Source organism: Anastrepha obliqua, chromosome 5 (genome assembly GCF_027943255.1).
Source record: "Anastrepha obliqua isolate idAnaObli1 chromosome 5, idAnaObli1_1.0, whole genome shotgun sequence".
In the NCBI taxonomy this organism is placed as follows: domain Eukaryota; kingdom Metazoa; phylum Arthropoda; class Insecta; order Diptera; family Tephritidae; genus Anastrepha; species Anastrepha obliqua.
This window is the reverse complement of record NC_072896.1, coordinates 52214104-52241393: the sequence shown is the minus strand read 5'-3', so window position 1 is coordinate 52241393 and position 27290 is coordinate 52214104. Positions and strand designations below refer to the sequence as shown.

Sequence of the window (27290 nt, the reverse complement as noted above, 5' to 3'; positions counted from 1 at the left end):
TACAGACGAGGAAGAAAAAAATTGCATTTTTCAGCTTCTACGATTTTTCATGTATTTCTTTTTTTAACAAAAATTCCTATCCAGTCTTTTTTTTTTTGACATAAGTTGGTTTTATTCTTTTTTGACAAACACTTTTTATGTTCTTTCTTTTTTTCGTGGACAAAAGATTATTTCATTTAAAGAAAATTTAAAAAATTGTTGTGAGGAAAAAAGGAAAGCAGTATCAATTCAAAACTATTATTATTTCTTTTTTTGAAAAAAGTTTATTCTTTATTTTTGTTTGTAGCAAAAACTGCAAACAAAGCTGTTGTTATTCCTTTCAATTAAAGCATAAGGCAGAAAAATAATAAGGCGTGGCGAATATACTCCTGTCTTACAGATAATGGAAAAAAAGTTTACAAAAAAAACTAGAAAAAAATATTTACTCCCAAACAAATTTTCATTGATTTTCGTGGTTTAGAGAGCGAATCACAAAAAAATTTAGTGGCAGTTCGGGAAGAAATTTTGTTTCTTGATTTAGCGGCATTTTTTTAACGATAAAATTACTGATGTGAAGAAATAATGATTAAAATATCATTTGAAAACGATTACTATTCCTTTCGATAAAGTTTCAATAACTTACTTAAATAACTAGATTTAAAATATTAATGTATTTGAATAAAAAATATATATAGTTACCAATTGATGTTTTCTCTAAAAATAAATGTTTTACAAAAAAAACAAATCTAAAATAAGTTAAAATAATTAGCATTTTTTCCCCCTCATCTATACTTAATATTTGTGACGTGCGTTAGCACCTCTTTAATTTTTTAAACTAAAAGTTAGTAAAAACTTGTCAAAAAAAATAATAAAAAAGACGCAATAATAGTTTTTAGTTGATGTTGTAGCCATTTTTCTTCACATAAATTTTTAAAAATATTTCCAAAAAGAAAAAATTTTAAAAATACTTTTCCAAAAAAAAAAAAGAAAAATTTTCGAAGAAAAATATATAAAAAATCGAAAGAAGTTAAAAGTGCATTTTTTTTTTCTTCTTCATCTGGATTTAGTATTTATGTAGAGTTTTAGCCCTTTTTCCTCTTCTTCCTAATAAAATCCACCCAGCTATAATAGCTATGGTCGGTCTGTATAATCAAACTGATGTCCCCGATATCTTAGAGCTCCAGCGATCTGGTTGTATCCAATTCTAATTTTACTACATCGATTAGATTATTATTTATGAGTGCCGTATGAACGTGGAACTCCATTCGAATAAAAAGTTCTGAACATTTCTTTGCTTTATTTCGACCATAATTATTTGAATGTAGTTAAAATAATTTCGTCACTCAAAAAAATTTTTTTATTTAATAAAAAAGTTATTCACAAACTAGATTAGATGATTAATTCTACGCCACATTGTATATTTCTTATGTTATACTTTTCTCAGATAGTCCAGCAATATTAAGTTAAGGCTTAGGGCTAGAAGCTGCTGTACTGCATCAGTTTGAATACTTACGAGTATCATTCTTTTTTTACTTTGCACTTTTATACTGTTTTATATGCATTTTCTTGTCAATTCTGGTTCTGCTAAAAAATGTGATTAAGCCTATTGTACTAATGCTATTTAATCAATAATAATAGTTATAGTAATAATAGTAATCAATTAATTAATCATTAACCGCCCTCCCTTCATTCTAATTACGTAAGTAGGTGTGCGCTCAGCAGTGACGCAATCTGTCTATTTAAGAAACCTCTAGCAGATTTTTTTACTCTAAAAATTACACAAGAGCGGACAAAGTCACATAGTTCCTATTAATGAATTTCGCTAATGATTCTCAATAACACGGGCACGAAAATATGTAAGTACGCTGCCATGAGCGGCGGAGAAGAGAAGTATAAGTTGTAGAAAATATTTGCCATAATTACGCCTAAATTACAAAAACTTTCCAAAATCTTTACGCATTTATTCAGAAAACTTAGTGCATATTTAATGATGCATGCACGCATACATACATACATACATCTGTATGGACATACATATTGTACAAACATGCAAACACATAAGCGAATCGCCTTAAGGCAGACGTTAACTCAACTTTTTCGTAGAGGTCATTTCATTGCGAACTAAAGTAATTTGCGTGATAATAACTTTAAGTTTGAGCTATGACCATTTGTATAACCAACTAACATACACACATACTTATATGGGTATGTGTGTGCATATACAAAACATTGCTTTGCCACGCATTTCAGACAACTTTTTTTTACACTATGTTTTCGACTTTCTAAATAAGTATTACCAAGTTGCGAACATTTGCGATGAGTAAAGATAAGAAAATCAACAACTGGAGATAGAGGTGCAGTAAAAGTGGCAGTTAAGAGTAAGTGGAGAAATTTTAAGGAAAACGAGATAGTGTATCGTAACGCCTATGTGTGATACATAAATTTGAGTGTGTAGGTATGTTTGTATTGTTGTAGCCGCACACTGATTAGCTGCGCTGGGGTCAAGATTGGTTTAGCTACGCGTTAGCGGTCAAAGTTCTTTGCTAAGCCATGCAGTCATAAAACCATAAAAGCAATTAGGCCATGGAAAAGTGGCTTCATTAGGTGGCGTACATACATACGGCTGAGAAAAGTTTCTATGTGGAAGTGCCTTTATGGTATTTTTAGTTTTTCTCTTTAATTTTATGCAAATTAGTGATATATTAGGTTTGTTTATGAGATTTTCGTAACAGCCAGAGCGAGAAATTAGAATGGCCCATGGAGAGCACATAAACTAAGCGTACAAATCGACATCATTAGAATAAGTTATTTATTTTTATTAGGTGCTCAACTAAGTTCTCGCTGTTTTTTTTATGAAAATACAACTTTATTCTGAAAAAATGGTCAATCATTGAGAGTATTGCCTATCGCTGGCTACTACTTTTTCCCATCTTTCTGGTAGATCTCGTATACCGTCGCGGTAAAACTGTTCATCTTTTGAGGCTATCCACGGATCAAACCATTTTTGATGTCTTCATATAAATGGAACTGCTAGTCAGCTAGAACATGTGCCGTCGAACAGGTGATAATCGGACGACGCAATATCTGGAAAATATGACGGGTGGGGTAGGATTTCCCATTTCAGTGTTTCCAGCTTGGTTTTAACGGGTTTAGCAACGTGAGGCTGAGCGTTGTCATGCTGTAGAATCGCTTTTTCATGCCTCTCCGCGTATTGCGACAGCTTCTCGGCAGTGTTCGGCTCAATGGCATCAATTGAAGTCGATACCGATCCCCAGTGATGGGGTTCATAATAAATAACAAATACATAGCATAACCTTCGCAGCGTGAATATTCGGCCGAGGCGACGACGTAGAAGCATCACCGGACAGTCCCCATGACTTTCTTTTCTTTGAATTGCTGTAATGAATCCATTTTTCCTCACCCGTCACGATGCGGCGAAGAAAGCCCTTCCTTTTTTGCCGCTGGAGCAGTTGTTCACAGGCGAAAAACGACGTTCAACATCCCTTGGTTTTAACTCATAAGGAATCCAAGCCCTTGTCTCTGAATCATTCCCAAAGCATGCAATCGCTTGGAAATGGATTGGCGGCTAACTCCTAATACTGAAGCAAGCTTTACTTGCATTTGACACGGATCCTCGTTGAGCAATGCCTCCAATTCAGCGTCTTTGAAGGATTTTGGCCTTCCTTCACACGGACGGTCATCAACATTAAAATCACCGTCTTTGAAGCGACGAAATCAATCTCGGCACGTTGTTTGACCTAAAGCAGCATCTTCATAAAGTTTTTGTAGCTCTCGATGCGCTTCAGCCGCCGTTTTTTTCGAATGAAAGAGGAAAATCAACACTTCTCGCAAATGACGATTATTCGGCACAAAACCTAACATTTTCACAAAACCAAAAGTATATGATAGCAAAACAAAATCACTAGTGGGTCGAAGCAGTTTGTTTACCATATGTCTAAGCTTGGTTTATGGCGTTTAGGTTATGTTAGAATCCACTAGCACACACTGCTGGCGGCAATAGTTTTCAACTTTTCAATTTAAGGCTGGAATCTGTTTTGGTCCTAACACCTTTTTCGCAGAAATGAAGAGATGCAATGCCTTCACAAGACACTCCCCACCAAACCATTACGGAGGCTGGATGGTGGCTAGGCTGAACCCTTGGAACAACATTTTTTTCGTGTTTTGAAGTTTTAGCATACATTTTTTTGCTTATTAAAAACTTCTGTGAAACAGTGAAAATTTTCTCGTCTATGAAAAGAATATTTTCATGACCGTGGACCGTTCTTCAAATGTTCTTCAAATGCGTTGTCAAAAGATGACCAGTTGAGCGACAAAAGTCTTTCATGTAGAGATCATCTGTAATTAGTTTTGACTTGAATCTGGTCAGTACATTCATTTCTCTGAACATGATTTTCTGCTTTCTAAGGGGATTTCTGCGAATTCTTTCTCGAACGGCTTTTATGACTGCACTAATTCGCCCCACGCGAGGACGATCACTTCTTTTTCTGTCTGTCCCTTCAGACATTTCGGAAGAGCGATTGATCGTGCGGCAAACAAACATTCTCGGAATCTAAATTTTTTTCAGCAATTCGTAAATCTCACTTGCACTTTTACCAGACTTTTGTAATGCAATCACTGCAATTCAAATTTCCTTAGCTCCCCACTCCGTTGTCAACAAGCGAAACTTACCACGAAACTGAGTATACTTTATGAGAGACATGGCATAGCAATGATAGAAAAAATAACGGAACGTTTTTCTGCGAATTTGAGTTTATTTATTCAAACTAGTCCCCTTTGGCCTTGATACACTGTTTTGCGCGATCTGAAAGCTTTTCGAAAGAGTGTTTCAGATCATTGACCGGAATGTCCTTCAAGATGTCGGTACAAGCATTTTGGATGGCCTCTACGGACGCAAAACGTTTTCCTTTCATGACCAAATGCCATTTTTCAAATAGGTAGAACTCACAGTGAGCCATATCAGGCGAATTTGATGAAGGATTGATGGTTGAAATGCGATTTCTAGTCGAAAAATCAGTCACATGAGTGGATCGATGAGATGGTGCATTATCATGCAATAAGTGCCTGCTTCCTCCTTCGCGGTATTCAGGGCGAATTCGATGAATGCGATGCAACAAACGCTTCAAAACGGCAAGATAGAAAACTGCATTGACGGTTTGGTCCCTTGGCACGAACTCTTTGTGGTCAATTCCCTTGAAATCGTAAAAACAAATGAGCATCGACTTGATTTTTGACTTCTCCAAATGCGATTTTTTGAGTAGTAGCTCGTCTGGGGCTGTCCATTATGTTCATTGTCATTTATATCCTCACAACCATCTCTGAAACGTGTAAACCACTCATGAACTCTGTGACGAGATAGACAATCATCGCTATAATTTTTTTGTCAATTCAAATGGTAAACGTTTTACCGACCTTAAAAGAAAATTTGATATTAGCTCTTTGTTCGAAACTCATTTTTGTACCGATGACACAAAGATACTGACACTTCAGACGCAATAACTTCGCTTCCACTGAATCGAATGTCACCAGGCTTTCACTGGAAGTCAGCTAGGGATTTATCTTCCAACGCATTAACTCATTAAAAAGATGGCGCCATCAATAACTATGTTATGATTCCAGTCTGGTTTATTTTGGACTTCACCTTGTACAATCTGAAAATGTATCTAATATTTCATATCATTTCAAACCCAGCGATATCTAACGGATTTAGAAAATGTGTCAATATTCATAACGTGTGGAAATAAAGTGAAGAAATTAAGTTTAAAAAATATATATATGTATACATTCATCATTCCACGTTAAATACCGCTGTTCTGACAGCAGCCATATGCCGTTCATTGTAAAAACTTATAAAATATAAGCGCATACATGCATAGGCATGTATATGTATGAATAGGCACATCTCTTCTCCCAATCAGGCTCAAATGCACATATGCAGTTGCTCAGACTGTCTACAAATTATAAACAAAACTATTAATTGATTTGAAAAGCTCTGTAAACATAGTCCATTTGGCAGATTAAATACAAAAAAATTTTTTATATTTTCCCAATTGATTCGAACAGTTTGTAAAATTCTGTGCTGTAAATGAAATACTGCGAAATAATTTTGTTTGCAATTTTTGGCAATTTTCCTGGTGTAAATTTGTATAGACAATCTAATGCATACATATGTACTCATATATAACGTCGTGACAGCGCTCAGGGGCTTTATTCATAAAAATTCATAAATTGGCTTAGAAAATGAATGCGTAATTTTTTTTTTAATTATGTTTTCTTTTTTACTCAGATCAGCAAGTAAGTTTGTGTTAGCTTCCACTTTAAACAAGTTTACTTATTTGTTTTACGTTTTTAAATTTTTTTAACACTTGTTTAATTTGTGCACCAAAGTTTTCAACTTGTAAAAACAACAGAGATAATTTAAATTTATTATTTGTTTATCTTTCAGTTACTCAGAAAGAACACTTTTTGAAAAATTTGTTTCAATCTCGAGCTTACTAATTTCTTTTTTAAACCTTTTTCAAATAGTTATGTGTTGGTTTACCTTTTCATTTCATTGATAAACAGGTAAAAAAACAGATATATGTTTATTGGATGGTCAGATAGCGCTTATACACTTGTTGGGTGTTTGGCCGAGCTACTCCTCCTATTTGTGGTGTGCGTCTGGATGTTGTTCCACAAATGGAGGGACCTATAGTTTTAACACGACTTCGATTGGCAGATATTTTCATTCTCTCCGAATTTCGAATGGCTGTCACGCACCTACCCAACCCATACATATAAATATATACAAAAGGAGGTCTTAGCTAGGTGACCTTTAGTACGCAGATAAAGTCCCTGAATTTCATCGTGCTGTCCATTATTAGCTGCTAGCACAACATCAGTTCAAGACATTGCTCTAGGGCGTACCTTGCGGTTTCATTTTCTAAACAAATAAATAAATAATTGGCGCGTACACTTCTGTTAGGTGTGTGGCAGAGCTCTTCCTTCTATTTGTGGTGTGCGTTTTGATGTTGTTATACGTTAGAAAACACGCCATTAGAAAAAACTTTTTCCATCATTTTGGTGTTTTATACAAGATTCGAACCAACACATTTTCGAATGGTAGTTACGCACCAACCCATTCGGCTACGGCGGTTTTATTTTCTACTCTACAGAATATGCCAATTTCACATAAATAAATTCCCAGGTTAACCAAGTGACAGTTCAGCCTACGATATATTGTCTCAATTTAACACAGAGGCAGAATACTGACTGAGTTACAATAAAAAATCCTTGTTGTTTGAGTGGACAAATTTTCTGAATTGGGAGACACTTAATTAAAATCTTTCGCCGTTTTTACACCACAATCCTCTGTAGTTTTGCTGGTTCAGTTTAAAGACCGCTATGTGCTATAGCATCTTTGTTGTGTCCAAAAAGAATAGAAGATACGTAAATGCTACGTCCGAAATAAACGTCAATGTTGTTGCAAATAGTAATTGCAAAGATAGTGAACAGGAAATTCTCTCCTCTCCACTACTCCGTAATTGCGGCATATTTTGTTGTATGATATGTGTAACCTCGTTAGCTGCTTCCCCACCTTTCAGTGCGCTGTAAGAATCAAGGTTAGTCCTGAGATTATGTGTCTTCTCTATATGAGAAGTTGTATATCTGGACATGCCACAAGTTGACAGTCCGTTCTCCTGTCTACTAGAAATGCTGTATAGTGAGACTCCAGCTCCGCCTTAATCCGGCTGAAGCGAACTTCTGGCCTGAAACCCATTACCATAATGATAACGAGCAATTGACCGAGCGAGCTGAGTTTCTCTATACACTGCTTTACAAGTTAGTTAGTCGCCTTTATAGCAGCTTGTCTATACGTGAAGACTTGACTCCAGCTTTCATAATGTCGGGAATGGCTTTGCATTCTTTCCTGATGGCAAGCAATTCTACCTGGAATACTAGCCTTGCATGATTTAGATATTTGTAGAGATTCTGAGTATAAACCTGGCCCGATTACGCAGCCCATCTTACACCCATTGAGTGAGATTTTTGCATCAAAACCTTTAAAAATTCGCCTCCTACTCTAATACGCCCCATATGGAAATTCTACAGAGAAGTCGTTAATGGAGTGAAGACTTTGTGATAGGTGATCGGAGATGGCAATTTTGTTGTGATGATACGTCCAAGGCGTCCAGCTCCCTATTTCTTCGAGCCTAAGTATTTTAGTTGCACTAGTAACAAATGCGTATTTGATGTGGAGATGTATTGGTAATAAATGGGGTAGTAAGTTGAGTGCATCGCTTGGAGTCGAGCACAAGGGACATTATAGAAAAACAAACTGATCCTTTTGCACTCCCGAGTTTGGTTTGATTGTAGCTTTTAGCAAGTGCAGACCACCAAATGAGTGCCACGTACTAAGAGTTAGACCTGATTTCTTGGCTTAACATTATTTGCAAGTACTTATAAATAACTTTCGTTACTTTTTTAATTCTATACTCCATATTGGATTTCAAACTGAGTTTGAAGTTGAAATTTATGCCGAGAGATTTGCCTTGCACTGATAGTACCAGTCTGACACCATTCAGTTTGGGGAAATGGAAGCTTTATACCTTGGGCTTAGTAGCGAATAGTCTGTATCATTCTGCATTAAAATTTACATGTATTTTCAAGTATGCGAGTTGCTAGTTTCCCTGTTAAATTATTTCGTATTTTTGTTTTTTCTTATATTCTAGAAAATTGTGCTAATTATAATAACAGAGTTGACAACCAATTCATAATTTAAATTAAATAAAAAAAATTAATTATAAAAAATTTAAAATAAAATTCAGTATGTAAAATTTTTCTTAGTTTCAATTTTCAATTTAATCATTTCTGTAATTGTTTCTAATTTCCAACCGCCACATTGAAATTTATCGTGTAATGATAGTCCCCACGCTGTACCCCATTCAATTTGTTATGCAACTGAATATCAAACACTTTTGGTGTCTGCAATTTTTGAACAATCCAACCATACATTCAATAAAACGCTGATTGACAGCCTGTCATGTGGGCCGCAGCAATGCTTTAAGGTTTTTGTTGCTGCTGATTATTGGTGGTTCTAATGCGGCCACAGGGGAAATCAGCAATTAGTCAAGTACACAAATGAGGCAGTGCAAAAATATGTATATGTATGTATGGATGCAAGTTCGTGGGAAAACACAAAAACGGAAATTCGCAACTGAAAATTATGCGGCTCAATCATATGAATTTGTTGGGAAAATAAAAAATTAAAATGACGATGAATAAAGTGAAATATTGTGGCATGCTATATTTCAATAATGTTTGCTAAAATTGCAGGTAATTCTGTTTTGTGTAGTAAAGACTGAAGAAGTGTTTTCCTACAACAACTCTATTGAAATGATCAGTGACTTGTCAAAGTGGATGGCAGTAATATTTTAATATGACTCTTGTATCTTTTGAACTCTTGAATATTTTCTGTGTACTTTATTAATTCTGAATACTATCATAAATAATTAAGTATTAATTCTCCACTTGTTCTTTATTCTTCTTCGATCTCCACCCAATCGAACCTCTTTCGTCTGTCACTCGAATGAAAAGTATACTCAGCTCTTTCTCTTATTGTATTTATTTACATTTTGGTTTTTGCCCTTCCATAAAAATAAATTTTGCCGCATTGCAACACAAAAATCGACGTATTTATTCTTCGTATTACTATTATCCATCCGTGCAGATATATTTTGAACGCTGTAATACGTAACTGACTTCACTGATAGCAAAACTTGCGCAGAAGCTCTTACGCAGCTCCGTAGGGTATGACGCTATGAGGCTCTATGCTCCTATGGGAGGTAAAGGAAACGATGATGATGAGGATGTTATGACTCTATGTCATGCACACATGGTGAGCTATGGTTTACTAAAGGCATCTAGCAGAAAACGCGTAAAATATTTTACTTCACATTTATTTTCATACATATACAGTGAAACCCCTTTTGGACGGACACTCAACGTCAGTCGCGCGGACACTTTTGTCCACCCAAGAGATGTTTCCACTTAAAAGAGGGTAACTTTTTCCGATATATAAGATTTGGTATAGAAAAAATGGCGGCCACCGTAGCCGAATGGGTTGGTGCGTGACTACCATTCGCAATTCACAGAGAGAACGTCGGTTCGAATCTCGGTGAAACACCAAAATTAAGAAAAACATTTTTCAAATAACAACAAATTCATCGTTCCAAAATTTAATTACCTACCATCATCTAGATTATTTTTCATTAACGCTATTAAAGTGTGGAACTCATTACCCGACACTGTGAAGGCTGGACTTAACAGATTTAACTTCAGGGCACAAGTCTATAATTACTTTAAAAGTGTTTGATTGCATTAAATTAGGGCATTAAATTTCTCTCCACATTCTCTAATTACTACTTTTGTTCTTTCTTCTCTAAATCCTTCTTTTCTTTTCCTATTGCTTCTTTTCTTCTTATTATTATAGTTTAGTTTAATATATTGGATTAATTCGTAAATGAACTGGTGTGAAATTTTAGATTAAGAAACTTGTATGTTAAAACTATTCCAGTTGCTTATAATATTGTTGAAGTACTACTAAAAGACCTTAGTCTTACTATGTACTATTTTATATAAACAAATAAATAAATAAATAAATAAATAAATAAATAAATAAATAGTGGTCGCCCCTCGGCAATGGCAAACCTCCGAGTGTATTTCTGCCATGAAAAAGCTCCTCATAAAAATATCTGCTGTTCGGAGTCGGCTTAAAACTGTAGGTCCCTCCATTTGTGGAATAACATCAAGACGCACACCACAAATAGGAGGAGGAGCTCGGCCAAACACCCAAAAAGGGTGTACGCACCAATTATATATAAATTAAGATCCACTAACTTATATATATAGAAAAAATGTCCACTCAAGGGAGGAGTCCGGCTAATAGAGGTGTCCGTTAGGAGAGGTTACATGGTATTTATATTTCTTTAAAAACTTTAATTCGATCTGTGATAATTCCGGAATATCGCATTCGCAAGCTTCTACATTTAATATCATGTTAGAGAATATTCGGAACATCTGATTGATCGTCGGAAGAAAATATTTTCATTCAGTTGCTTTATAAGTCCAAGCCGCAAATCTCTTTTCATATCAAACGAGACGGGAAAGTTATTTCCAGCAACCAACAGCTTGCGGCAGGTCAGATAAGAATCCTTCGAGAAATATTCTGGTTTTGAAGTTAGAGTTCATTCATCATATTCGGGTAATATAAACCGATACCTTGAGGTGATTTGGAAAGTTCGAGTTCTTCGCCAATTCTCAGAAGAGTTCTGAGCGTGCATAAGTCCAAATTTACCCTTTATTAGTCAAATATAATATTTCCTCATCTTGCGCGAATCCAAGATCGCGCTATCGGAACTAAAGATTCCGATCTACTGGGGTTAGTAATACCGGATTTCGGAATCCCAATATAATTTTGTGAGTATGACTTAAAAAATAATACACTATCCTTTCAAAAAATTAACTATCACTTTTCAATCAGACTCTCAGATTAGAAGCTTAATAAAAAATTGTTAGCCGTCCTGCAACACAAAAACAAACACATTCACAAAAATTTTATGTTTCCGTAAATTCCATCTTAGGTTAGCCAGGTTGGTTGTCTAAAACAAGACTCTCGGGAGCCCTAAGGTTCATTGCCCTAAGGTACCTACCTTCGATTTCTATCTCCTAACTAAGTTGCTTAAACCATTTATACCTTTTTAAGACGGTCCAGTGAGACATTTTGCTCATTAGGTCTTCAAAGAAATAATTGCGAAGATATTTGGCACGGCTTCTTTGAAGTGCAGGACATTCACGTAGGAGATGTTGTACCGACTCAATTTCTTCTTCACCTTCACAACTCTTGCAGAAGTCATTATGATAGGCAGGGGAAGTTTTTCTGTAAGTGCACTCAGCCCCTTCGTGAGGCCGGTTCATCGTTCTAGTTAGGGTAGCAAAACAAATACTTGAATCTCATAAGAACTGCTGTTTAGGACTTTGAACAGCAAATTCTCTATACGGACTATTGTGCCCTGTAATATTTGCTGTTGTCTGTATGTGGAACATCATGGGCCATTTGGCAATAGCAACATGCCGCATGGGGTGCAGCACACCGAGTCGATGGCAATCATAGTTTTTTTCTTTCTAATTTTTGAATATTATTTGACTTTCGCATAAAGGCGTAAAATAAAGTTGCAATATCTAATATTAAATAAAAATGTTGTAGGAAATCAATTCGAGTTTAGAGAAAACAGTCCCTAACCATGTGTCCTTAAAAAGGTTTATAATGATTTACAACGCAGTGAAATTGAAATTTTGAAAAGATCGAGCCAAGAAGTACCAAAAGATAAGATAAAAAGCCCATTATATTAACAGCTCTAGAAGTAGGGTAGATAGTCAAGTAGGAAAGGAGAAAAGTATCAAAGAAAGATATAGGAAAGAATAGAGACATAAACAAAGGTAGTTAGTCCTGTGAGAATTTTCCAGGCAAATCTCTAAATATCCTCCAGTTTTAGTGAACGAATATTACTCATGCTCACGGCATTGGAACCCAAAATTCTTAGTCTTGCTCTAGCAAAGGCGGGACACTCACAGAGAAAATTCTCAGTGCTATCCGCCTCCTTTAAGCAAGACAAGCATATCGGGTCCTCAATGATTCCAATAGTGGTCATATGCTGACCTCATGGGTTGTGCCCTGTAATGATACCGACCATCAACCGAACGTCTTTCCTTCCAAGTTTTAGTATAAAGTTTGACAGTTTTCTGTTCTGCAGCATTCTAGACCGGACCATCGCACTTTATGCAAATTGCATACATAATCGCTGATCCAATTCATGATTATGAAGTAGTTAAGCCAAAACTTTAGTGCTATTTTAAATATTTCGATCTCCGACTACTGACACTAGGCCAGGATGGTACCATTTAATTCCTTTTTGGATAAAGCATTCATTTCAAGCAGACTCTTGCCGTAGTCAATTTATCTAATATTTTATTTCCTGACATGTTCCTATGACAGCGAACCCTAATAAGAGAGGATATTTGATTGAGACTCTGAGCGTAATTCCATTTTGCATTTCTAATTCCATTCAACTTACGATCTGATTACAGTAGTGCTAATAGTGCAACCTGGCTGTCTGTGAGTATTGTTACCATTTCTTAGAAGCTTACAAATGACAGAACCTCCATTTGTACATGGCTTCCAAATGGCAAGGAGTTTTTATGAAAATCTTTTCCTTGACAGAATTAAGGGAAGTACTTACTTCACAGCCGTGAAATTTGGCAGGCAAGATGCCTTTGACTTGCCGTGATCGCCAAAGAAGCAATTGACAAATTTTGGTAAGAAGTGTGTTTTAAGCAAATTAACTTAAATAGATTTACTTCCACTCTTAAAAATTCCACATCTTCGAAGTATTCGAACTCAGGCATTTCATTCGTAACTGAACTGCCAGTTTTCGCTTAGTTTTAAATAACATATCCGTTTTAAATAGGTGTAAAAAAATTTTGCTGGCATGTTGCTGGTGTTTTCACGGCGTGAACTGAGTTTTGAGATTTACCATGAGACACATATGAAATTTCATGCATATTTCACGGCAATGCAATTTGTTTAAATTTTGACAGCCATTTCACGTGAAACGCGAACTTAGTACTACGATTTAGAAAAAAATGTGTTCTAACATTTTGAACCCCGAAACAAAACGAATGGTAGTCACGCACGAACCCACTCCTCCACGGCGGATCACCTAATCAATGATTTTATGTTGGCACATTACTTTTTATGCTTATTTTCCCATAATGGTACATTAATTTTCTCCCACGAATCTCTCTGTTACTTAGTAACAGTCTTTTGACATCTTCTCTAAAATACCATAATTCTGCTTCACCTAATATACTGTTATTTGGCCATTAGCGAAGCTTGAGTAAATATTTCGCCGTGACCAACGATCGTTTGCTCCATGATAATTTTCCCATTTTGATCCGCTAATTTTCCCAAACTCCAACTGTCTTTCCAGGAAATAAATATGCATTAAAAATTTCTTAAGCATTCATGTAATTTTTCCCATCTCTAACAAAGACCAACTACTAAGTCTCTAAATCATTGCATTGTTTTCTGCAGCGCTTTTCCCAAGATATTACCCAATCATTAGTGCAGCAACAACATTGCGAACTGCGTAACTTCATCAGCAATTCCAATTAGGAGGCCGCCTGGCAAAGCAATAAACGCCAGGTACGAATCAGCTCGATGGCGAGGCATTTTGATACACGGATACATACATACATTTAAACACACGCATATAACTATGTGCCTACACTAGTCTGCAGTTAGTTGGGAAAACTTGAGTTTGCGCATGCGCAAAGCAATAAATCAAAATTGCAAAAATGCATTTGGTTGCAAAAACCAAACAGAAAACCAAGAAAAAGCATTTGTTGAAAGAACAGCGCAAAAGTAAGTAGCAAGCGCTGAGTGTGGAAAAACAAATGCGAAATACGAACTGTGAACTGCAAATTACAAACTGTGTGTGGTGGTGTGGCTGCACTAATGAAGATGAACGCGTTTGTAATGGTCGACGCAGCTATTAAATGGCTGAATGAATGAAAGAGTAGTCATAACTTAACTCCCACAGTGATTATTGTTAACTGCGAGGTGGGTCGATGTAACTGCTGTGCAACATACATAAATGTGTGGCAAGTTTGCAACTTAGCTGGTTGGTTGTATGCGGGCATTTCTTTTATTTCAAAACACAACAAAAGAAAAGCAAACAAAAAAAAAAAGAAAATACTGTACGCTTTAACCTTAGATAAATCATTTTCTTTTATTTTCCTCTCCGCAGGTGAAGCTGGTCGATGTGGAGAAGGTCGAATGGTTGAATAGGCGTTCCTACAGCGCCATCGGTTTGCTACTGGGACGAGAAGGGCGTATTTTGTTGCGTTGCGATAACGGTTTGGAAGACTGGTTCGAATTGTTGGAGGTGAGTATTCAAAATGAATTCAAGGTAGCATAGACTCAATGTCAAATGTGTGTCTAATAACTTATAAAAGGTGATCCTAATACTTTCTTTTGAAATATAAGTTGTTTTGACTGGGTGTAGTTCTCATATGTAACACGCCAGTCTGTTTCCGCTTATGGCAATGTAGTAAAATAGCCATCTGCTTGGATCCAATGTAGGTACTCACCCGTGAGTGAATGCGGCAGTGGATTCGAAGTTTCTAAAGTTTTTTAGTGCAATCCACAAGATCAATTTGGCTCAGCAACTAAAACCAAATGACCTTCCAAATTGTTAGCACTTCTCAATTTAAGTTTTGCACGGCAGATTCGTCTAAAAAATTATAGTTTCTCTCGAAGCGATGCTGCTGTTTAACGACTTTTCTTACACCTGTTTACCGAGAAGTCAGTACCTGTAGAGTGTGACAGTTTGTTGTGGGTATTGAGGTGGTGATTTAGTTGACCCATTTTTTTAAATTCGTGGCTATAGGCACGAATTGTCGTGGAGAAAAAATTCCAGGCGTGAGCTTGGAGGATCTATTGCCAGACAGTCCACAAAAGAAGTTTGGTAATCGTCGCCAAAGTAATTCAATTTCATTCTGCTCGCATTTGTATAGATGTTTTTTTTTATATTTTCATTTACGAATTTTATACGAATTCTTATTTTTATTCTTGTGTGTATTCTTATTCGTATCCATATTCGTTTACCCATTCGTATCTATATTTGATCTCTTATTCATATTCATATTCGTATTTATATTATATTCAATTCCGTATTCGTATACGCATTTGTATTTGTATTTGTATTTGTATTTGTATTTGTATTTGTATTTGTATTTGTATTTGTATTTGTATTTGTATTTGTATTTGTATTTGTATATGTATTTGTATATGTATTTGTATTTGTATTTGTATTCGTATTCGTATTCGTATTCGTATTCGTATTCGTATTCGTGTTCGTATTCGTATTCGTATTCGTATTCGTATTCGTATTCGTATTCGTATTCGTATTCGTATTCGTATTCGTATTCGTATTCGTATTCGTATTCGTATTCGTATTCGTATTCGTATTCGTATTCGTATTCGTATTCGTATTCGTATTCGTATTCGTATCCGTATTCGTATTCGTATTCGTATTCGTATTCGTATTCGTATTCTTATTCTTATTCGTATTCGTATTGGTATCCGTATTCGTATTGGTATTTCCATTTGTATTCGCATTCGTGTTCGTATCCGTATTCGTATTCGTATTTCTATTCGTATTCGACCTCATATTAAAAGTTACCGTTCCAGTGTTACACCTAAACTACAAAAAATTTCCCCTAGTCATTACATTACATTATTTACATTAAAAAAATAATAATTTTTTTTAAATCATTTTTAAAAACAAACTTATTTTTGGATCACCTTTTTTCCATTGCCCTGTTTTGCTCTCCATCTTTTTTTCATAACTTTTAATTTAAATAAACTCCCTATCTCCCATACAGGAATGCACTCTCTTCTCGAAACAGCGTCGTCACGCTCTCAAAATCGCCCAAGGTCCACGTTCACGCGCTTCGCTCGCCGCGCCAGTCTCGCATGCCGCGCTCGAATCACAACACTTCGGTTTGGGTAGCAGCTATTCGAGTGCTCTAGAGGACTGGCTCATGACAAATGGTAGCGCCATAGGTGGACGCAATAAAATTGCGACTGGTTGTGGTTTTAGCAGCAGTGGCACAAATCCATTCCTCTTCTCCGACTCAGTGCCAGACTTGAGCGTACTGAACAGCGATCACCATCAACGCATCTCGGGTTATTCAACCAACCATTCCACACCACAAAAGATACCCTACTCACGTCAAAATGAAAATGGTAATCATAGTCGTTATTCGAATGGTTATTCCTCGCAAAATAACTCATTCACCAATTGTCCAGGTGTTGGAGGACCATTTGATTCGCCACGACGCATTTTCATTAACAAGGATTTCTCAGCGAATCAAGTTGTCGACGAGGAGGCCGATGATGATGAGAAGGTCGAACTACGTCGGCCACACGCTTACAGTGGCAGCTGCAGCAATGGCAAGGCCAACAACAACAACGATTTGGAGAACGGCAATGTGGTGGATGGGGAGTGGTTGTACCGCAAGCCAAGAGCACCAACCGATATGCGACACTCTGGTAGGCATTAAACAAAAATATTTTTAAAACCGAAGCGATGAAGTACTCATCAATACTTACTCTCTCTCTCTCTCTCTCTATCTCTTTCACACAACTCCATTTATAGTGCAACCCATGCTGCCTACCAATAACAACTACAACAATGCGAACAACTTTTCGAAAATTCCTGTAACCGACTTAGATCACTCAGCTCATGACAGCGGCCTCGATACACCACCGTCCACAAATCAACGTCCATCCAGTTATCGTGAGATTATTAGCCGTGCCTCTACACGCGACGCCAACGAATCTGTGGTCAGATCCTCACATGGTAATCTGCTTAACGGCAGCTTTCGCGCCAAGCAAATAACTCATCTCACAAACAATTTGAATCAAGTCAATGCGCTGCACAGCTCTCATCTGAGCGTCCAAGAACGCATTCTACAAATGCGCAACGAAGAAAATCGCTGGGGTTCACTGAAATCGGAAGCCAATCGCTACAGCCACAATGCCCTATACGATCAGAATAAGAATCCCTACCCGGAAAGCGCCAATCAATCGCCACAACGCACTCCCTTCAAGAAGCATTCGCTAATCGGTTACGGTCGCTCAATTAGTCACGATACTAACGGCACAATGAACGGTAATTCGCAGATGAAGGGTTCGTCTATATTACGCGAGCGCTTTCAGCATCCCGCTTTGGCGGCAATTAAAGCTTTTTACTGATAAATAATTACTACTAACGGTTATTTTCTATTACAATAACAATTATGATAACTACATATGTATGCGTTCGGTGTATAATAGCTAAATACTCGTAGTGAAAGCTTCATAAATATAGAAATATTTACATGTATGTATGTGTGTATGGATAAATACATACACAAATATGACATAATTAGAAATGAATAAAAATCGCACAGGGTGTTTATAATTTGCGTTTAGTAGAATTGCTGATTTAATATACGAGAAGTATTTTTCTGTGATAGTTGTCAGCGATATTAAAACGAAGATAATTTCTTTTTTAATTATAATATGCCAAAAATTAAAGTAAACGCATCAAATTACGATTAAACTTGATATTAAATAAATAAATAAAAATCTATCGAAGAATATTAGATGTACGAAACGGTAAAGACTCTTTGTTCTTATTTCACATGGAAGTATTTATGGTAAGTACGAGTGTTTTTTTATAAATATTGGGTATGGGAATAGCTAAAGTGACGAATTATTTAAACAATTAAATAATACTTGACATTATGTGAAGTATGTGCCATTGGAAGCTACAACTTTACTCTATTTTTTTCAGTCAGCATACGGATTCCTCTGATGAAAAATTCGAGTTCTTTTCACTTGATCCACTCATTGAGCCAGTTGGCGATGCTCTCGTAAGAAGAGAACCGATCTCCAATAAGGGCTGACTGCATTGATCGGAACAGATGTAATCCGAAGATCCAATGTCTGTGGAATACAACGGGTGGGGCAAGATTTCCCAATTCAGCCCTCTAAATATTTCTGGACCGATTTGGCAACGTGTGGTCTGGCGTTGTGATGCAGCAAAATCAGTTTCATGTCCCATTCCGGCCGCTTTTCTTTGAGAGCTTGATTCAAACGCATTAGCTGCAGCGGTAGTCGGTAGTCGGTAACGATCGCCAGTGACGATTTCAGATGGTTTAAGGAGTTCATAACAAATGACACCCTTCTGATCCCACCCGATGCACAACATTACCTTTGAAGCATGAATAATTTTTTTCGTTGTCGATGGACCTCGTTCACCTGGCAGGCTCCAACATTTTCGACGCTTAGGCTTGTCATAATAAATTCATTTTTCATCACCAGTGACGATGCGATGTAGAAAAGCTTAAAAACTTATTCCCATACCCAATATACTGACGGGCGGCTTAGTGCGCTCATTAAATCAATGAATGCGGCTTTACTAAAATCAAAGGTTACACAGAAATGCCAGGAAGCCCTAAATCATCTTACTGTCGTATTCAAGGTCAGCCTTATTTGGGTTCCGCGGCGTAGAGATGATGAGAGAAATTGTAAAGCCGACGAGCTAGCAGTGAAAGGCTATAACTGCTTGAAGTACCATTGGGATACCTACAGCCACGAGCAAATTAGTAATTAAGAATAACAGAAGGCCAATAAATCATGGAGAGAATATGACCCGTATAGAATGCGTAACAGCTAAGTTACTACGGCCGTACATAAGAAAAAGACAAAGGACCTGCTTAGCCTCTCAAGAGAGGATATCTCGAAGGTCGTGGCCTGTATAGCCGGTCGTTGGCTATTTTGGCAGACATTCCTTGATAGTACGAGTTTTCTCCCATGAATATTGTAGAAGTTGTAGAGATGAGGAAGGGGAAGAAATTGTAGAGCACATCCTTTGCCATTGTACAGCCTTAGCTGAAATCAGAGCAGGTTGTTTAAGTAAATTTTTGTTTAATTCTTTTATCAAACTATCTGGAAACTGGACCAATCCTGCGCTTCATAAGAGTCACAAAATGGTTTCACGAAGAAAAATAAATGAGGTTCCCGTGTCGCACAGTGGTATCACAACTGTGGACTTGTAAGGTCTAAGTGAGTTGGTCGTTCAGACCGACTACCACCATAACCTAACCTAATATAATGAGCACTTTTACATACATATGCCCTCTAACAGCAGCCGCGCAGTCGAGTGGGGTTGTGCGTGACTATTATTTACTCGGTATCTCTCTCGTAACCTACTATGGTCATGAAACCTCAAAAGACAGAAAAAGTTTTTTGAAATAGCGCGTCCCTCAGCAGGTAATGGTAGACAACATAGTGTACTTAACGGGTCCTGGTTGTATAGAGCTCGAAATTCTAGGCTATTTTCAGGAATTTTTTTTACAATAAAAAAAAAGAAAAACGATATCTTAATTTTAGGCTTTTTATTTAACGTAGTACATACGAAAATGAAAAAAAAAATTGTAATTTTAATCATTTAAAAAATGGCGCTGAAGTTGACCCTCCCGGAAAACTGGACCTGGACGGTGCTGCCCATTTCGGCTCTTCTATTTATCTGAAACACAAAAACCGAAAAAATTATTAAGCAGTATGACTGTAGTTATGTCCCGTAGTAGAATTAAAAAAAGATTTAACAAAGTGGCGCGGTTTTGAATTTGATACTCTAAAAATCGGTAGTTTTTAATCGAAAAAATACGAAATAATTGAAATAATAATATGATTATAGTACGGGCGAAAGCCATTGATGTTGTGAACAACATATTAAAATTTCAGACGCTTGAATAGTTTTTTTTTTTTTTGAAACACCAGCCCGAAAAAAGTTCTTTCGAGATAAATGAATTTAAAATTTGAGGTACAGGAGCGCGTGGCCCGCTCTCTATCTAGGAAATGGGCTGCAGAAGCTAAAGTGTTTTCCAATAACAGGCGTTACAGATGAATGGATTGTGCTATCGAGAGCTGATTCACGACTTTTTATGGTCGAAACTATTGATCTTTTACGTGAAAAGTGTCCGGACCGTGTTCTTCGAGACCGAGATCTTCTGATTTAACACCTTGTGACTTTTTTCTTTGGGCCACGTGAAAGAGAAGGTTTACGCCAACAGCCCACGGTCGATTCAAGACCTCAAAGATGGAATTCGTGAGGCTATCGAGGACTTAGGCCAGCCACTTTGCAATTCGGTTATGGAAAAATCCATGAAAAGGATATTGCCCTGTAAGAGTTATCGTGGTGGTCATTTGCCTGATGTTATTTTCCACTATTAAAGGCATACCTTCCTCTTTATAATGAAATAAACATCCGATCATTTATATTAAAAAATTTCATTTTTCTTTGAATATCAAAATAATACCTATTATTAAAAGACCCTTTATAATATTGAGAATTTCCGCATGAAAATTTCACAGTATATTCTTAGGATATTATATTTTCGAAATTATGAAAAAAATAAGAAAATCGATTTTTTGAAATTTCTAGACCACCGGGTCCTTTTAATTAAAATCATTTGTCATTCAAAGGTCACCATTTGAGGTGACTGTAGATCCCTCCGTTCGTGAAACAACATCAGAACACACACTAAAAATTGCATGGAAGCTCACCCAAACATCTAACAAAGGACGCCTTTCAATAGATGGAGTCTCTAACTTTGCAGAGTAAAGCACACGTCGATCTTAGTAAAGCTTTAGTTTTCAAATTAGGTTAAAATAAAATATTTACTGAGCCTTGGCGGCTAACCGTGGACTGCTGCACGATTCAACAATTCGTTCAAATTATTAAAATTTAATAGCAATTAAAATTAGTGCACTGCTCACCAAACGTCCCCGCTTAAAGAAACTAAATTTTCATATTTAGAAAGGTGACGTTACACTGGCGACACATTAGGTGCCTCTCATCATCATCATCGGAAAGTTTTACAGTTCGGGATGAACTTTAGCTTGGGTCACAATTCGTTTCTATGTATCTCGATTTTCGGTAACAGCTCTTCAGCTTCTAACACCCAGTGTCTTCAGGTTCATTAGAACTTGTCCAAACCATGTTAGTCTTGAACGTTCTAGTGCTTTATGCGCCACAGGCTGATATGACGCGATAGGTTTCTGAAGGCGGCCTCAGTAGGTGGCTACACAAGGTGAAGTCCAAAATAAACAAGACTGATCTAAAATAGAAACGAGAGGAGTTATGTTCTGATAACTTCGGGTTTATTTATTCAAAATAGTCACCTCTGCCCTCGATACACTGTTTTGCATAATCTAAGAGCTTTTCAAAAGAGTATTTCAGGTCATTGACCGGAATGTTGGAATCCCTTGGAATCGTAAAAACAAATGAGCTTCAACTTGCTTTGGGACTTCTCCAAACACTATTTTTTGGGTGGTGGCTCATCTGAGGCCTTCCATTTGGCACTTTAACGCTTAGTTTCAGGTTCATGTTGGAAAAACCACATTGCCTCACCAGTTACAATGTTGCAAAGGAAGTTTTCGTCTTTTCTCGCCTCTTTAATGGAGTCTTTCGAATGTTGAATTCTGAGCAATTTTTGGTCCTCAGTTAACTTGTGCGGAATGAAACGTGCACAGACCTTTCGTAAGACCAAATGATCGGTTAAAATACGATAAATCGATGTTTTGGAGATATTCAACTCTGATTTCATGAATTTCAACTATGATTTCGGTTCATTTTTGATAAATTTACGAAAAATGTCGATGGATTTTTCGGTAATTACTGGTTTTGGGCGTATGAGCCCGTATGTTCATTGTCATTTATGTCTTCACAACCATCTCTGAAACGTATAAACCACTCATGAACTCAGGCTCGAGATAGTCAATCATAGCCATACACTTTTTCATCAATTCAAATGTTTCGGTAAACGTTTTACTGATTTTAAAACAAAATTTGATATTAGCTCATTGTTCGAAACTCGTTTTTGTACCTATGACACAAATATACTGACAGTTTAAACGCAATAACTTCGCTTCCATGGAACCGAATGTCACCAAGCTTTCACTGGAAGCTAGCTAGGGGTGTAACTTCCAATGCATCAGCTCATTAAAAAGATGGCGCCATCAAAAACATTTTTATGACGCCAGTCTTGTTTATTTTGGACTTCAACTTTTATACTTAATAAAACGTCACTGTACATTTAGGTGTAGATTTAAGCCTGACTGTATCACCGGTCCTTATTTCTGAAAAAATTACGCAAGCAGTTACGCTCATTATCAAAGGCAACCCATAACGAACGATGATAAAAAACTTTTTGTGATCTAGGATAATCGTAAATAAACCTTCAGAGAGCTGAAGAGCTGGCTCTGAATGAATGAAGACCAAAAAAAAACTTCGTTTTATGTATTCCGTTTTATTATTTACACCACGAATTTTTGCCAGAAGGTCAGAGAATGAATAAGGACTATTATTTGGGCGGTATGAGATGTTAGCGTGAAGTAATGCGTCAAACAAGAAAGGTTTTGCAAGCACACAGTGCCATCATTGACCAAGAACGAAACGAATACTATTCATGGAAAACAGTCATCGAATTCATCTGATATGGCTCGAGTCAAAAACCCACTACTGTGAACGCGTTTTAATAGCCGAAAGAATTAATGAAAAAATAGTTTTAAGTCCAAATTCGTTACTTTTAATTCTTCTTTTTTTTCAACTGCAGGTATTTAGAGTATTTACAGCTCAGTGTAACCTCAAAAAATAATCAATTTCATTGAAATATAAATGACTTGCATTTTAAATGACTCCCAAACAGAAGTTAAATTTTCTCAGACAAGCAGCCGAGAATGAAGTGCGTGAAAATTCTCTACACGACTTCCAGTCATCCATCTTTTCACGGATAACAATCCTATCAGTCATCAATAACCAGTGTTAAATGGATTGCACTGCAGCAAAGCGCAACGGATATGTGTTTATCATGGCGAAAGGTGTTTTGGAAGCAAGTAATCGAAGAGTTATTGAGCTGTTGCGAGACATACTCACCTGCCCATATGGTATGTGTGTACGTGTGAATGTGTTGAAATGCTTCAAGCAGGGCATGGAAGTGGTACAGCAAAGAGTTCTCCACATCCTTGCAGGCCATTTGGTAAGCTGCAGTGAAATGATCAGCATTCAGGCGTAAGTAAGCGAATCCTGTTGACGCTCGATGCATGCAAATTCTGCATTGCACACCACACAAATTTACAAGCAAGCAAACATACAAGCAAATAAATATACTCGGCATACGAGTACACTCGGTTAGATGTGTGACAGCTTACAGCTGCCGTTGACTAACAATTTTACATGTGGCAGAATAGAAAAATAAGCACAAAAAACAAAAAAAAAAACAACACAAACAAAGGTAAGCCCGGAAAAATGCATTTGTGCACGTTGCTGTTGATGGCACAGAACTTGCATAGCTCATAGCGATGCATGGCAGCGTATTCTACACGTAGAAATTTGATTGAATTTATCCGATCAATATAAAAAATACATTTACACACATGCGCATATGTATATACCCGTCGTAAACATATCTATAAACAATCCCTGCAGCCAAGTCGGCTAGTTCTCAACGAACTTACTTTGCTTTATATACAATTGAAACTGTTCGAAATCCAGCTTTTTCCAATGTTAGTGACTGATATTTTTAGCACAGCTGTGAAGAAGAAAGTCTAAAAAGTCCCTATAAAGTCAATGAAGTGATGAGCGTTGAACGAAGGATAGGTAACAACGAAAATTTTAATCGCGTTTCTCTCGTAATAAGTTTTTTTCTGCGCTGTCGAATGTAACTCAAAAAGTAATCAAGATATCAACCTAAAATCTTACAAGGATATTCTTTAACATGTTGACCTTTGCATGTACACAGGTAAGAGCAAAGCGGAATAACTTATTTTAATGAAAAATTATTGTCTGCTTGATTTCAGTGGATTGCAAGGGGCTCTACGTTCAACGGCGCAAATTGAAGGAGCCTCTTTTGAGTTGTAGCGCAGCCATTTTTTTATTTCAACATTTTTTTTTATATTCATTTAAGTATGAATATTAATATGTAACTCATTTTAAGATATCAAATACTCACAATTTTTCGCAAAAATGTTGAAAAACTCATTGCCTGGAGTAAGGGGCTCCTCACGCCTCCGAACGACTCCGAACGCCAAATTGGTTTTTATGCTTTTTCATGTCAGAACTAATCTCGTAGGTTTGTTTCAATATTTGATGTTCATGCATTGATATTCGAACCTACGCACTTCCGAATGGTAGTCACGCATCTACCATTCGGCTACGGCGGCCGCTACAAATATCTACTATATGAGTTTAATGGTATTGGCTATATGGTATTGTATTATACCAAAGAGAAAGCAGTTAGCTTAGAGAATGTCATTAAAGGAAATATCAGTTAGTAAGTAGGAGAGGTAAGGTAATTCAAATTGATTGAATTTTCTTAAAATGAAATCATATCATACCAAGTTGATCAACTAATTCAAAGATAAGCAAATAATTTATGTGGGATTTCATTCTTTAACAAAATATTTTTTAAATTTTCGTATTTTTAAATGTTCAATACTTTCTCGACTAGTCCAAAACTAATGATTTTCGCCCCAAAATTAACTACACCTTTATGGGTATATTAAGAACTAGTTCGTTAACTAGTCTAATGCTGATGCATATGCTAACTAGTTCGCTTACTGCTATAATTCTGATGCAGAAACTGACAATTGGCATTTCTTAGGTCACAGCTATGCTAAAAATATCAGTCACTAACATTGGAAAAAGCTGGATTTCGAACAGTTTCTTTCCAAAAACATTGCCAATGCCTGTTGAGGGGCGACCACTATTAGAAAAAAACTTTTTCTCATTTTGGTGTTTCGCGGAGATTACGTCCTACGTTCTCTCCGAATACCGAATGGTAATCACGCACCAACCCAGTCGGCTAAGGTGGCCTCCAAAGCAAAAAATATATGTCGGTTAAATCTATCGACCGCTACTGTTGAACTCGCAAATTCATTGAATTTAACATGCGATTAAAAATCGGTTCAGCAATTATACTGCTACGGATTTTAAACGATCTTCAGATATGCGATAAGTTTTCTAAGTATCATCCAAGCGGAGAAGTATGCCATAGATGTATATATGTATGTGTAGAAATAAACGTGGACAGAAATTTGAGGAATGAAAGAACTACCATTCTGAGCGACGGTCAGGCGGCACTCACGGCTCTGTCATCTTGTGAGATTAAGTCCTTCCTGGTTCTTGAGTAAGAAATTAAATGTACCAAGAATGCACAATCGCATCCAGCCCAGAACACAGGGATATAACTGGAAACGAGGTAGCGGGACGCGTTGGGGAAAAAGGCTGCGGCACCGCTTCAGCCCTGACTCGAGCTCTTCCTTGCTATGAGACTACGTACCATCAGGGAAACGTTTACGAGTGAAGAGCTGAGGCTAAGGGCGGTTAGCTGGCACGAAACTATGAGGCTACGGCGGGGATATAATCAAAAAAATGGAATGCTGAGCGGCGTTCTCACAGGTCATTGCAGATTGCGCAGTCATCTGCACAGGATTGCGATATAGTACACTGACTCTTGTCGTTTATGCGACCAGTCCCCAAAGGCTCGAATACACCTTCTCTTTGAATGTGTCGCTATTGCGCGTAGAAGGTTGAAACATCTCGGCCAATTGCAGCCAGGAGAAGAAACCATGAAGTCGAAGTGAAAGCCTCAAATGAAATGTGAAACAAAACGAAGTAAATTTGAATATGTGTAACATTTTAACCCTCGAACTCCCCAACAGATTGTTATTTTGTGACTCTTTTGCCAGAAATTATCAAAATTACTTATAAAAGAGGGGTATATATGGTTAAAATATACGACAAAAATATTTGCCATAAAATTCTACTATAAGTATCTTAATGCAGCAAAACTAAAAATTCAGTCTGAGCGCCAGAAATAAAGCAAAACTGTGAATGTGTAATACTAATATATATAAAAAATATTTCACTGACCCACTCATATTTTTATATTTTTTACCAGAATCCATTATTAAAACCTTTTTTTTTAGGCTGTACAACATAATTGGTTAATTTGCAATTGAAACAATTCTAGTTACTCTCGGACTAGTATAACTTCTTTCATTCAAAGAACCGTTCATGTACTAGTTTGGCTTTCACTGCCAAGTTGTTTCACAGTGTGTATGTATGTATGTGTGTAAGGACAGCCTTTTTTCTTTCCTTATTTAACTGTACACTCTGCTTCAGGCTCTCACATAGCCTCCCACATGCAAGTCTACATACATCCACACATACACCAAGTTGTTGATGTGCAAATTTTTGCAAAACTTTCAAAGTCACTCCAGTAAATAGCGCATGTTTTTGTCATAAGTTTACGCAAGCCTTCTCATTTAGCTTCGCTGTAATAGCTTTATTTAGTATTACAGTCACGTTCAGCCACTTGAGCGTCAACACGATGGCACCTTAATGCGAGCGGCGTACAAGTTTGATCTGGGAATGCTGCGTAGATTACAAAGCGGTGTCAATACTTCTTCCCAGCTTTTCCTTGGCATTTTTGATAAGTATGCTTTGAAAGTATTGAAAATTGATTCAATTGAGTTTTTCGTTGTTGTTGTTTGAGCTATCGCTAACTAGATTCTGCCTTTTCCACACTTCGATAAGTATTTTCAATTATTTTTTTGCTATCCGCGGGATTTTAAA

The 27290-nt window shown here is 36.8% G+C and overlaps 1 protein-coding gene across 2 annotated transcripts in view; it reads left to right on the top strand.

Annotated features, from left to right (window-relative positions):
• LOC129247737 (uncharacterized) overlaps window positions 1-18267 on the top strand; it is a 167456-nt gene extending 149189 nt beyond the window's left edge. The window contains exons 5-8 of one of the 2 annotated variants that reach the window (XM_054887015.1): window positions 14844-14981; window positions 16483-16846; window positions 16910-17152; window positions 17259-18267. In XM_054887015.1, coding sequence (XP_054742990.1) covers window positions 14844-14981; window positions 16483-16846; window positions 16910-17152; window positions 17259-17857 — 1344 coding nt within the window. In that variant the 3' untranslated portion in view covers window positions 17858-18267. Of the gene's footprint in view, window positions 1-14843; window positions 14982-16482; window positions 17153-17258 lie in introns of both variants that reach the window. The other variant, XM_054887014.1, reaches the window with a different exon arrangement.
• Window positions 18268-27290: the final 9023 nt, after the last annotated feature.